The following is a 12638-nucleotide window of genomic DNA, read 5'->3' on the forward strand; positions in this document are numbered from 1 at the left end:
CCTTTCAAGCGGTGGTACTTCTTTCCTGATAGCGCCGAACTTCAGCTATGTGCTTGTCTTTACGGTAATGGTGCTGTCCCCTGTTTTCTAGTAGCAACTTCAATAAACACAGTTTAGACCGAAAGATTGTTCAATGTTGTCAAATGAGCTTTTTTTTTATTTTTGCATGATGGTAATCAGCGCATAATTTTGGACGACAGGCGAAAAACAGCGCACAATACACAGGGATGTGTGCGGTTATCTGTCGCTGCTTTTCGAGCCCCATTGCATGCAGCACTGTTGCTGGTTTGAGATGCGCAGTGAGCTTTTCCGCACTCCTGCAAGCACCCGTCCCGACTTTCTGCTTTTACACTGCGTCTTCGTCATGAATAGAGTGGGGCTGCACGACTATCTTGGACAAAAGGGGGCCCCGATGCCTAGGATGTGTTTGCGCAAGAGAGGCATTTTCCGATTAAGGAAGGAACGTCTGCACTTGGGGACGGCTCTTGAGTTGCGCGGAGTGTGCGCAAATACGTGAGTGGCACTACGCACTTCAGTTGCACGCACGTGAAAGATACCTGCTTAGACGGCACGTGCACATGACGGGACAGCCTTTAGGTGTCACGTCCGCATATGTTCAACTATAGGTGCTACAAAGAAATATGCGTGCTGATTATGTATGCATGAGTGTGTGTTTAGGGCGTAAGGGCATCCAAAGCCAAAAACCGCCAAAACTGTGTTCGGTGGTCCGTCACTACTGTATTAGTGTCTAAAACATGTATATATGTATACGTATATACACATGTATATGTACATATGGTATGAGCATGTCATTATTAAGAGTTTAATATAGGAGTGTAAAGGGCCATGATCTAAACATGAAAATGGTCATAACGGCAGACGAAGGTGACAGCGTCAGTACCTGCCTCAATACTGAGAGAGTCCGAGGTTATACGGGCGGTAAGGAATGAGATTTAAAATTTGGTTTTCAGTAGTCATCATCATCATCAGCCTATCTACGTCCACTGCAGGGCAAAGGCCTCTCACATGGATCTCCAATTATCCCGGTCCTGTGCTAACTGCGACCAATTTATACCCGCAAACTTCTTGATCTCATTTGTCCATCTAACTTTCTGCCGTCTCTGCCACGCTTGCCTTTTCTAGGGATCCACTCTGTTACCCTTAGTGACCAACGGTTATTTTGCCTTCGCATTACATGCCCTGCCCACGTCCATTTCTTCTTCTTAATTTCTACTAGCACGTCCTTAACACGCGTTTGTTCCCTGACCCACTCCGCTCTTTTCTTGTCCATTAATGTTGCACCTATATCCCGCTCCATTGACCTCTGAGTCGTTCTCAATTTAAGTTGAACCCTCTTAGTGAGCCTCCAAGTTTCTGCCCCGTAGGTGAGTACCGGTAAGATGCAGCTGTCATACACTTTCTTCTTCAGGGACAATGGTAGGCTGCCATTCATTATTTGAGAATGCCTACCGAATGCACCTCATCCCATTCTTATCCTCCTAATTATCTCTGCCTTATGGTTGGTATCCAGGGTCACTACTTGGCCTAAGTAGATATATTCGCTTAACACTTCCACTGCCTCGCCACCTATCTCAAACCGCTGTGCTCTCCCGAGGTTATTGAGCATTACTTTAGTTTTCTGCATATTAATTTTCAGGCCCACGGTTCTACTGTGTTTGTCCAGTGCGGTAAGCGTGCTTTGCAATTCGTCCCCGGAGTTACTTAGCAAGGCAACGTCATCAGCAAATCTGAGGTTACTGAGGTATTCTCCATTATCCCTTACGCCCACCAGTTCCCAATCCATATGTTCTGAATACTTCTTGTAAACATGCTGTGAATAACATTGGAGAGATTGTCTCCTTGTCTGACGCCCTTCCTTATAGGCATTTTACTGCTCTCCTTATGGAGGACGATAGCAGCAGTGGACCCATTGTAGATACCCTCTAGTATTCTCACGTAATGCTCATCTACCCCCTGGTTCCGTAATGCCTGAATGACTGCTACGGTTTCGACCGAGCCAAATGCTTTCTCATAATATATTAAGGCTATATATAGGGATAGAGTATACTCCGCGCATTTCCCTATCTCCTGATTGATCGTGTGAATATGGTCCATTGTTGAATAGCCTTTAAGAAACACTGCTTGTTCATTAGGCTGAAATTTAAGGTGGCAGAAATTCTGTTAGCGATTACCTTGGCAAGTACCTTGTAGACGACTGACAGTAAGCTGATCGGCGTGTAATTTTTCAAGTCCTTCATGTCACCAATCTTATGGATTAGAATGATGTTCGCGTTCTTCCAAGATTGCGGTACCCTCGCGGTAATTAGGCATTGCGTATACAGGTTTGCCAGTTTTCCTCGTACAATTTCTCCGCCATCCTTCAAGAGGTCTGCTGTTATCTGATCCTGACCAGGTGCTTTGCCCACTTGCATTTCTTTCAAAGCCTTCTTTACTACTTCTGTCGTTACTGGTGGGATGTCTATCTCCTTTGAACTACTTCCCCGTCCGGTATTATCCTGGATGTCGCAGCTACTGTACAGACCACTATAGAACTCCTCAGCTACCATTTTATTCCTATTTGTGATGACATTGCCTTGCTGGTTTTTAAGCGCATGCATCTGATTTTTCTCAATGCCTAGACGCCTCATCACTGCTTTCAGGCTGCTTCCGTTTTTTACAGCACGCTCGATCCTCTCCATATTATACTTCTGTGTGCCAGCTGTCTTACATTTATTGATTGACTTCGAAAGCTCCGCTAGTTCATTCTGTCAGCTGGAGTGGAGATTGCAATGCTTTGCCGTTTTCTAATTAAATCTTTCGTCTCCTGGGAAAGTTTACCAGTATCCTGTCTAGCGATCGTGCCTCCGGCTTCTACTGCACACTCCGTGATAATGCGTGTAAGATTGTCGCTGGCTTCCTCTGTCGTAAACTCTGCTTCCTCTGTTAGAGCTGAATATCGGTTCTGCAGCGCGATCCCGAATTCTTCAACTTTCAGTCTCACTGTTAGCGCATTGAACGGCTTCTTTCGTACTAGATTGCTACCTCACCCTTCCAAGCACTTCCACATCCTGCACGACGCCATGGTTATCGTGTAGTAAGAAGTCAATTTCATTTTTATGCTCCCCATTCGGGCTCCTCCACGTCCACTTCCTCCTCTCTCGTTTGCAGAAGAAGCTATTCATGGCGCGTAGATCCTGGTGCAGTAATGGCCACAACCTCCCATGAATACGCCAATTTCAGTAGAAGATAGCCTCAAAGACGTTCGTCGGACGTGATAGAGAGACAGAGAGAGAGAGAGAGAGAGAGAGAGAGAGAGAGAGAGAGAGAGAGAGAGAGAGAAAACACTATTTTTGAAGAGTGTGGTTATTGAGTTCTGGTCACCGACAGCTGCAGCTTGTTGCCGGTGACATCAGCCGCTCGTTCCGTGAGGTTCGTCCAATCGATCGTCAAACCTTCAAAGAGCCAAATCGCAAACGAAGAACGATCTCATGCGACGATTTTTGGCGCACTAAGTAAACGTATCTAAGAACGATCTAAATGTATACCGATACGTGGTTCAATAGATAAACGTATACTCTTGCACTGCTTCTTTATGATCGGTGCGTGTATTGTCGTATCTAGAACCGTTCCTTTATTTCGCAGTTTTCCAGTAACCGTTTCGACACAATGGAAGCCATGTTTCATGCGCGCGCCGTGTGTCCAGAGATATTAGGAGAGCTTTCCGGTCGACCAACCGGTCTATGGGGAAATGAATTAGTTTTCTGAAGGACGCCATCGGTCCCACTAAGAAAGCTTTCGCTTTAAAAAAAATTCGCCCCAATCCACCCTGTGAATGTGGTTGGAAAGCAAAGCTGTAAACGGCACCCACAACGATTACCCATGCGACGTCCCTTAAATTCGCTCACGTCGCTCTACAAATACCGAAACCAGAGAAAAGTGAAATGCACTTTACCACACCCTTTGTTACTTCAAAGAGATATTCTTGGTAAGGTTAAATCAATGATGATGCATGGACGGTGGTTGGTTGAGTTGTATTGGTGTAGTACATGAGTGGAAACTTTTTTTATAAAATTAACGGAGGCTCAAACCCGGTTTTAGACGATCTCACTTCTCCATCTCTGCCGCCGCGGACGGAGGTGACGAGATCGGCGGCCGCGACGGTGGAGGAGGACGAGAAGAAAAAGAAGGAGGAGGAGGAAGTACTTCTATTCAGATTTATGAACTGCCCAGAGTGCGGCCCAGGGGAGTGGTTTCTTCTTCACTGGAACCCATATACAGTCCGCGCCGTCTGTGCTCTGTCCACCAACTGAAGCTGGGTAGGCAGAGAGGGGCTGGACAGCAGCATCTCCCATTGCTCTTGTTATTGGGTAGTTGACGGAAAGAGAGGAGGGTGCTCCGGGCTAAAGTCACACACCCCGATTATGTGGCGGAGTGTCCCTACTTCGGAGCAATATTTACATTTAGCGTCGTAGGGTGCATTAAGTGAAAACGCGTCGGGTGTGGGAAGGAGCCGGATTGTATGTGCCGTAGGGTAGTTTGTTTTTCTCTGGAATATTCAGGGTAAGGCGAAGGTAGGGTCTGTATCTGAAGGCGATAATGCTGGGTTATCTCCCTGAACGAGACAAGCGGGTGACTGTCCTCGCGCAGCTACATAGCACGTGGGGGGTAAAAGCGCAGGCTTTTTGGTGTGCTTATTCGTTGCCCTCCATGGAAGCGTGAGCGTGTGTCCAGATGAGCTGAATGGAACCGTTTGGGTAGTGGGCTTTTAGCACAAGCAGTGCACGTCGGTGCACCCAACCCGACTGGTAATTCCGGTAGGCTTGTTAACCGGTTACTACCTTCCGAACCCCTGGTTGAGTGAGAGCCAAGGCGATGGCTGCCTCTTCTGCTGCCATCATGTCTTGGGTCTTGAGTGAGGCACACGCAAGGAGGTTGGTTCTGGAGGTAGCCACGATGTTGACGTACTACTGCCCTCGATGTTGGCAGGCGTCAGTGCAGATAACTGCATGATCCACATCGAGGGTGGTGTTGAGCGCTTGAGCCCCTGCTTGTCGGCGACCCTTGTCGTGTGAGGGGTTCATATTTCTAAGCAAAGGGAGCATCTTTAGTTCTTGTCGCCAAGAGTGTGGAAGTACATCAAGCGGCGTGACATTCTGTGTTGCCCAGCCAATCTGGTGAAGGATGCGGCGACCCACCGCAGAACTGCTCATTTGGAGCTTCTGGTTAGAAAGATGGCCCTCTATCAGCTCTTACACCGTGTTGTGGAGCCCCGCGCGAAGCAGACTCTCTGTGGATGCACTCAGGGGAAGACCAATGGCCTGCTCAACCGCCTTTCTAATCATTATATAAATCATCTTTATGTCCTCCTTGCCGAGAAGAAGACAGGGAGTTGAAGCAAGTGATTCTCGAGAGGACAAAAGCTTGAATTAATCGAAAGGTATCGGATTTCTTGAGGCCTCGCTGCTTGGTGGCAACTCGCCTGATCATGTGTATGATGTGATTTATGCTGTGTTTGAGGCGCTGCAAGGATACGTCACTCTTGATGTTGGCCTGGAGATGTAATCCCAGTATCTTGATGCTGGAGCTTGGAGTAATGGCCTGGCCATGAAGGAGTATTTTAATCTGTTCCTTGATGTTTCGTTTGGCGTGAGGGCGGACGACAAGGAGCTGTTATTTTTTACGTAAATACTGGGGGCCACAGGCTTTAGAACATTGGCGTACTAGAAGTGAGATGTCATGCGAAGGTGTGAGCTTCCTTTAATTTTTGTAACTCTTAGCACACGCTCAAGGTGCGCACAGGGCTGCTAGACGTGTCGTGGACGGAGGGAGCGCACAGCGGCACGTGAGGTCGCGCGACGCTATCACGTGGCATTCAGCGAGAATTCAAGGGGTAAACCCGTAGATGTGCTTGGTGAGTCCACCACCTGCCTTCCCCGTCTCCGCGTGTTCTCGTAGCTAAATCGGTAAGACAACGGGCTCTCACTTGGTTACGCTATTAATTCCAGGTTCGATTCCTGGCGGTGAATGAATGAATGAATTTATTGACAAGGAAAAGGAAAGGAAAGACCACCAGCAGGCGTAAATTGTCACACCTAGGGGTGGACACCGGAACGCCTGCTGGTGTGGGAGTTGGGGCAGGGGTGAGATATTCAAATAGAGGAGAGACAGATGATAGTAGTGACATATTTACAGATTTACACAGTAAATTCTTTTATTTGTTCGCGGGAGTTTTTTGTTGACACCAACGGTCGCGAAAGAACCCTTTGGGGTAGAGGTAACAAGCTTTGCTTTAAAAGGAACCGTTATCTCCCCCTTCTGTGCTGCGTGAATAGGGTCGCTTACCGATCATAGTCCCCACGATGAGTGCGACGCCGCTCAGCAGGCCGACGCGGCGCTTGAGCTGCACGGCCCCCTCTGTAGCTTCCGGCACGTCATCCTCGGGCCGGGCGCCGTTGGCCGTTGCCGCATGGCCGTTGGCTTCCAAGGGCGCCGTGGTCGGCTTGTACACTGCGCACAAATGGGTGGCGATGAGTGAAGGAGGCCCTGCTGGTACACGCCACGTGGACCCTGTTTCTATAATAAGGGCTCACTGGAAGCAGTTCGTCCCTCTTCGTGGTTGCTATCCATAGGCGCATGCTACTTGCAAAGCGCACAGCAAGTGCCGGTGGCTTCGTTAGTTACGTTTTATGGCATTACTTGAACGTGCCGAAAAATGTTTTTACTACTGACCCATATGACGTCGCTGATGTCCATAACACGTCACTTCAGCCCGCAATTTGAAAGTTTTTCAATACTTCTTGCGTTTTTTTTGGTTAAAAAACGTCCCTCGTGGCTGCAATAGAGATAAGTGAAGTACTCAAGCCTAGTCCTTTTAAATAAAACAAAGTAGTATTTTGTCTTCATGGCCCCTTTAAGCATACTTTGCTTATATTGAAGCCTGCACGATTTATTATATCTATTACTAACAAAAAAAAACACGCACACCAAAGAGTAAAGGGTAAGGGAATATCAAATTCGGGACTGCGAATCGAATACAAAACAAGTAAAAACTGACCACGGATCGAATCGAATTATTTCGAATACAAATATATTTACTTTATCGTGTATAGAGCTTCTAAAACATAGCCAAAACATGGCAACTCATATGAGCAGCCGGAGATTCACACATCTGAATGGTTAATGTACTATTCCTTGGGGGGAAAAAACAGCTCAGAAAATAAAAGATTAGGACAAGATGACAAAGCAGTGGAACGAGAATTCGGCATACACTGCCTCGACATGCTCTCAACACAGGGCGTATACGTGACTGACTGCAGTCCCCCCAGTCATGGAAGAGAGCCTATGTTTTGGGGGGTACCACGCTACTGCAAGCATTGCCAACAAATAATAACTTTTTATTTCTCAGACAAGTCGTATATATTCACAGGAAACTTATTTTCGGCTTATAGATATTAGAGAAGCAGCGTTCCACTTCGGCTAACATCATAGCATACTCTTGTCTCATGCGAAGCTTGCACGTGTTAAGCTTTTTTGCAGAGCTTTAGCGTTGTGCAAAAAAGCCACCCCCCCTCCCCCACCCCCCCCCCCCCCCCCCCAAAAAAAAAGGTAAGTTGTGTGGTGAACCTTGAAAGTTGCATGTCGTGCGGCAGAGCCAACTATTAAGGCTATATTGTAGGCGACTTTGGATTATTCGAAAACTTCAAATATTTCGAGCCGTAAAACTGCGTTGTGAATCGAATCAATGGCAAACAGTCATCGCGAAATAGTCGAAGTTTAGAATATTTGTGCAACTCTACTAAAGAGCCCTCACACTCCTCAAAATCAAAACGTATGGCCCTCTATCTTTATGTAAGTGTCAGGGCGGCATTTCTTGGAACCCTCGGCCCTCAAGGAGGTGCACGGCTATCAGCCTTTCGGTAGATAGCGAAGAGAGCCAAGTCGTTCAAATAGAATCAATGCCTCACCAAGAGCAGGCGTGTGTGGTCCAAGTGCAGCGAATAATCTCTGCCCACCTGCGCCGCAGCGTTGTAATGTTTACTTCCGCCTCTACGCCATCGCTTGCAGCTTTCCGACACAGCGTGGGAACGTAACTCGTAGCCACGACACTTTCACGTGTGAGGCTTTGAACATTATAAAGTGTATTAGGAAAGCAAGAACTGAAGGGCATTGGCATTTTTGCGGTAACAATACGGGGCCGCAAAAATGGCAGTACTTCCAATTTTCCCGTAGTCTTATAGCACATCGACTCGTCTTAGCCTATTGCCCCCATCCGCTGTGCTTGGTAAGCTTATGGAGGAGGTGATACTGCTCTGCCTGAACGGGGACATGATGCAACAACTATATAGCTTACTTCTGACAGAAACGTGTTGCATCGCAGATGACTGACTTCCGCAATAGATGGCGAAGCGCTGATAACGTCGTTGCCCTTGCAACTTAAGTGAAGTGCGCATACGATAGACGACAAATAATCGGTGCTGTATTTCTTGGCATGAAAGTGAGGTATGACTGCGCCTACTTTATGAATCCATGAACATTTCGGGTCCTATGTACGACTCCATACCTCATTTTTTCTGATAGTAACGTCTACATGTCTGCAGAAAATGGTGAGGCATCGTCGCCCAAGTCACCTGCGGAGTTCCTCAGGACAGCGTATTGACCCCTAGAGGTGCTTTCCACAGTCAGTTGAGCTATAGGGGACATGGTCTTTGCAGAAGGCTTCACATACCCAATGAAACGCGATGCCCGGCAGGACCCCGGATGCCGGGAGGCCGGTGTGGCGGCGCGCTTTGAGCGGGAGTCTGCGGCCAACGGAAAGCCGACAAACAGCTCCGCTGCTCGCAGAGTGCAATGGAACTAAATTTTTCTCTTGTGAGATGACAAACCGAAAAAAAAAAACTTTTGACGGTACTGAGAAAGGACAAAAGTGCGAACTGAGAAATGTCCATAATTCCCCGAGATTCCAGGAGAGGATCCACCAAGTATAATTCGCCGGAAATCGCAGCATGTCATGCACAGCTTTATCGGATGCATACTGGAAATGCAGAGCACTTAAACCAATAGTTTAAAGCCTCAGGAGGCATAAAAATAGCATTAACTTGTATAAAAATGACATTACTATAATAGCATAATAGCATAAAAATGACATTAACTTGTGAAGAATGCTCTGAACTTACTCACATTAGCACTATACTGCATGTAGCTGCGATATCACGCGGTTGTAACTTACTGGACGATTTGAAACGACTCTCGCGCCGACCGACGAAGACGACCTAACATAATGAGCGCTTCTTGAAGCAACCGCCATTACGAGGACGGTCTGCGTTGCAGCATAGAAAAACCGTAAGCAGGGCACACGCATTATTTACCTTCACCGTGCATGCGCGCTTCCGAAGCGGTCACTCTCCCACCCGTACTTCTTCCTCATTTGACTGCCAGCCCTCGCGGTCGATTCCGGCGATCCCAGTGTCAGCAGCGAGTGCATGCGCTTGGACAGGCTCGGCCAGGAAGCCTGGTTTCGACGAACCTTGTTTTCTGCCGTCACTCCATCGATCGGTGCGCCGATCCGCACGGTCGTGGCAAAGATAATCCGGCGGAAAACGCAAGTGTTTCTGGGGCTCATATATAACCAGCGCGACAACTGCCCACCCTATGTGCGTGCATACGTTGCCACGCGGAACTTGTATTCTGTTAACGCCAGGCAGGAATCGCGCCAGTCATCGTTCGCACCATCCAGATATTTGGTTTCCTAATTGCACCGTCGCTTCCTCAGTTTTCGTCTACGCAGACCGAAGCGCGATACGAGTAACAAGGCATAATGAGGATGAACACAAAATTTACCGAAGCTCCGCATGCACGCTATTTTGCGTATTTATGTGAAAGTGCCAGTTCAGAATAATTTAGGGGGGGGGGGGGGGGGCAGCAGTGTCCCCCTGCACATGCACTCATGTGGGTTGCATGCACAATCTAGGGCGCATGCACAGTTTGGCTTGAGGCGGGATACGTGCACGATTCTAATGAGCGGGGTGAAATAGTGGCGGATGGATGGCGGGGGTGATCGCATATGCGACACCCATCACCTGACGCACGACACGGCAAGGGCAGAGTGAGGGGAGGAGCACGGTCATTGCGCGATTACGGTGCAACGAGCGATCACTTAAAAAGCACCTCCGCTTAACAACCCTGTTCCCAAGGCAGACAACGACTCGAGAGGCGCAGGGTCGGACGCGCTGTGGGAATCGCTAGATATGAATGGGAGGGACAGAGAGAATGAGAGAGGCGGCAAGGCCTGTAAGGCAACTTCCAAATTTCTCTTGGCAGGACAAGCAGTATACCAGTTGCAAAACGTTTCAGAAAGTCCCTACGTCACCTGACGAGGTACAGCTGGCGACCAGGAAGGACGGGAAAGCGCCGACGTTCGCTCCGGAGAGTACACATACGTGCACTGACTTGCGAAGTTGCTTCCCGCGCACTCACGTTTCACAGCTAAGTATATGCGCGAGTCGCAGAGGGAGCGCGCCGCATGCGAAAGTACGGTCCAAGGCACGGTCCAAAGGGAAACTGGGTAAACGACAAGAATAAAAACTAGATCAAGGAGCTCGCGCGGCCGCTCATCGAAGCTACGCTACAGACACAGTGACGGGACTTCGATACTATGCAAAGAGCTTAAAATGCATGCGAGTGAGACAATTGGTTCCTATACGTGATGGCAATTGTGCCTTCGTTCCTTTCACAATTCGTAAACACTCTACGTGTTCCGAAAACAAACACATCGGCCCCGTGGTTGATCATATAAGCCTTCAGTCACAGACGTAGCCTAATCGCATGGTAGTATTTGGCCACAGCTGGCTTTAGTGGGTCGGTAGTGAGAGGCGTTGACAGGATTTGATTTCAGAAGCAGGCCGTCAACATATCGCGAAGGGAGGGGGTTACTCTTTGCAACGGCAAAATTTATATGAACATGCTTACGTTTTCTAGAATTTTAGTGGGGAATAATGCTCCCAACCCCCAAGAAAGCCCTCGGCCGGTAGCCCTTTTAGGCACCGTACCCTAGCTCAGTGGTTCTCAAGTGCGGGTCCGCGGACTGCCGAGAGTCCGCAATTCAGTGGGTCTGTGAAGATCTCCCCAAAGCTGTCCTCTGCGTCCACCCCCCGTTTTTCCTCCTTTTATACTGCCCAGAAATTTCAAATACAACAACTAATTTTGTTTGGATTTGTCCTGCCAACACCCCCCACCCCCTTCCCCCAACCCACACATACCTGAGCCATGGGGGAGCCTGCTGCGCAGTGGCCAGTTCTCGGATCGGGAGTTTCTGGTGACACGCGCCCGGACCGCCGCAGCACAGCGTAGACTACCGGACCAGGATTTCCACCCACCGCCCACGGTCTGGCTCAATAAAACCATAAAAATGTTTTCCGATCCAATATAATTTTGTCCCAACCTGCTCCAAAACGCAGAAAGTGGCTTCTTTGCGCAATTTAAAGTCGGCTTTTTGCACAACATGTCAGCTGTGCAAAAAAAGCCAGACACAGCAGCAAGGCTTGTAGTGTTTGTACGGGCGTCTGTAGCAGCAAGACTCAAAGAGTCCCCGACGCACTCATGGGTGAGAACCGCTGCCTAAGACGACAAAGAAATCCGTTGTAAACATGACATTCGTTCGTTAGCATAAGCATGCAGGTCTACACTGTATTTCTTCCGCCAGTATTAAAGTATTCCAATGGTTCTGGATGCCCTATCTGGTGCCCATTTGATATACTTGATGTGCGAAACGTCTTGTGTTGAGTAGCTTCAAGCAACCTGGTAAATGTTCTTTCCAATTAGTATTTTTTTGCCGCGCACGCGTACCTACAGCCTGTGTCATCCGCGCGGGACAGCTGTGCTAGTACTTGACTCATCATCCGGTTAATAGTTTCCTTCGAAAATTGTCTTCGTTTTTCGCTATGCGAAGAAATGGATTTCTTAGCGCAAAAAAGGCGAACGGTGAGTGCACGTTGCTTACCACTCCTCTCCCCCTCCCCCCCTCCAAAAAAAAAAAAAAAAAAGAAGCTGTACCCCTTGTAAGTACGCGTGCACCAGCACTTTGTTTTTGTGATAACGGAATCAACGGAGATTCCGTAGGCAGTTTTTATACGCAACGTTTCAGTTATCGGTGCGATGACGGGGCGAATGGGCCGAAAACTTTGACCGTTTTCGGTCAGCGAAGTTAGCTTTTGACTACGAGTGGTTTTACTGTAGAAAAAGCTTCACAGACGCACTGATGGTTCTAAACACATAATCACTACTTTCAACGACTTGATAATAGCTTCGATTTCGCTTATGCAGCGACAACTTCATATTTGGCGCCACCTCGCACCTGTCGGCCTGACGCCATGGTTTCTTTGCCACCCGCTACTGACAGGCACTTTTTCATAATTTCACCTTTCAGGTCTCACGCAAATCTTGCTTTTGCAATTTTTCAATTCATATATTTTATTAACGAGTCTTTTCACCCCCAATATAGCTGAAAAGAGCGTTCACTTATCATTTTTGCAGTATGCAGAAATACATGCCAAACTGCAATTCACGGCGTCAAAGATTATTTTCGTAAACGCCTGAAAAACGATTGATCTCCCGAGTGAAGGAAAGAGTTAAAAGGAGAGTTC

At 48.1% G+C, this 12638-nt stretch overlaps 1 protein-coding gene across 1 annotated transcript in view; it reads right to left on the reverse strand.

The window, feature by feature from the left end:
* Window positions 1-12638, reverse strand: part of Sbm (L-type amino acid transporter sobremesa) — a 129355-nt gene that overhangs the window by 27013 nt on the left and 89704 nt on the right. Inside the window, exon 2 of the mRNA XM_077685951.1 lies at window positions 6343-6507. Within this exon, the coding sequence (XP_077542077.1) occupies window positions 6343-6507 (165 nt within the window). The remainder of the gene's footprint in view (window positions 1-6342; window positions 6508-12638) is intronic.

Source organism: Haemaphysalis longicornis, unplaced genomic scaffold (genome assembly GCF_048455015.1).
Source record: "Haemaphysalis longicornis isolate Haplotype H1 unplaced genomic scaffold, Haemaphysalis longicornis Haplotype H1 scaffold_1, whole genome shotgun sequence".
NCBI lineage: Eukaryota > Metazoa > Arthropoda > Arachnida > Ixodida > Ixodidae > Haemaphysalis > Haemaphysalis longicornis.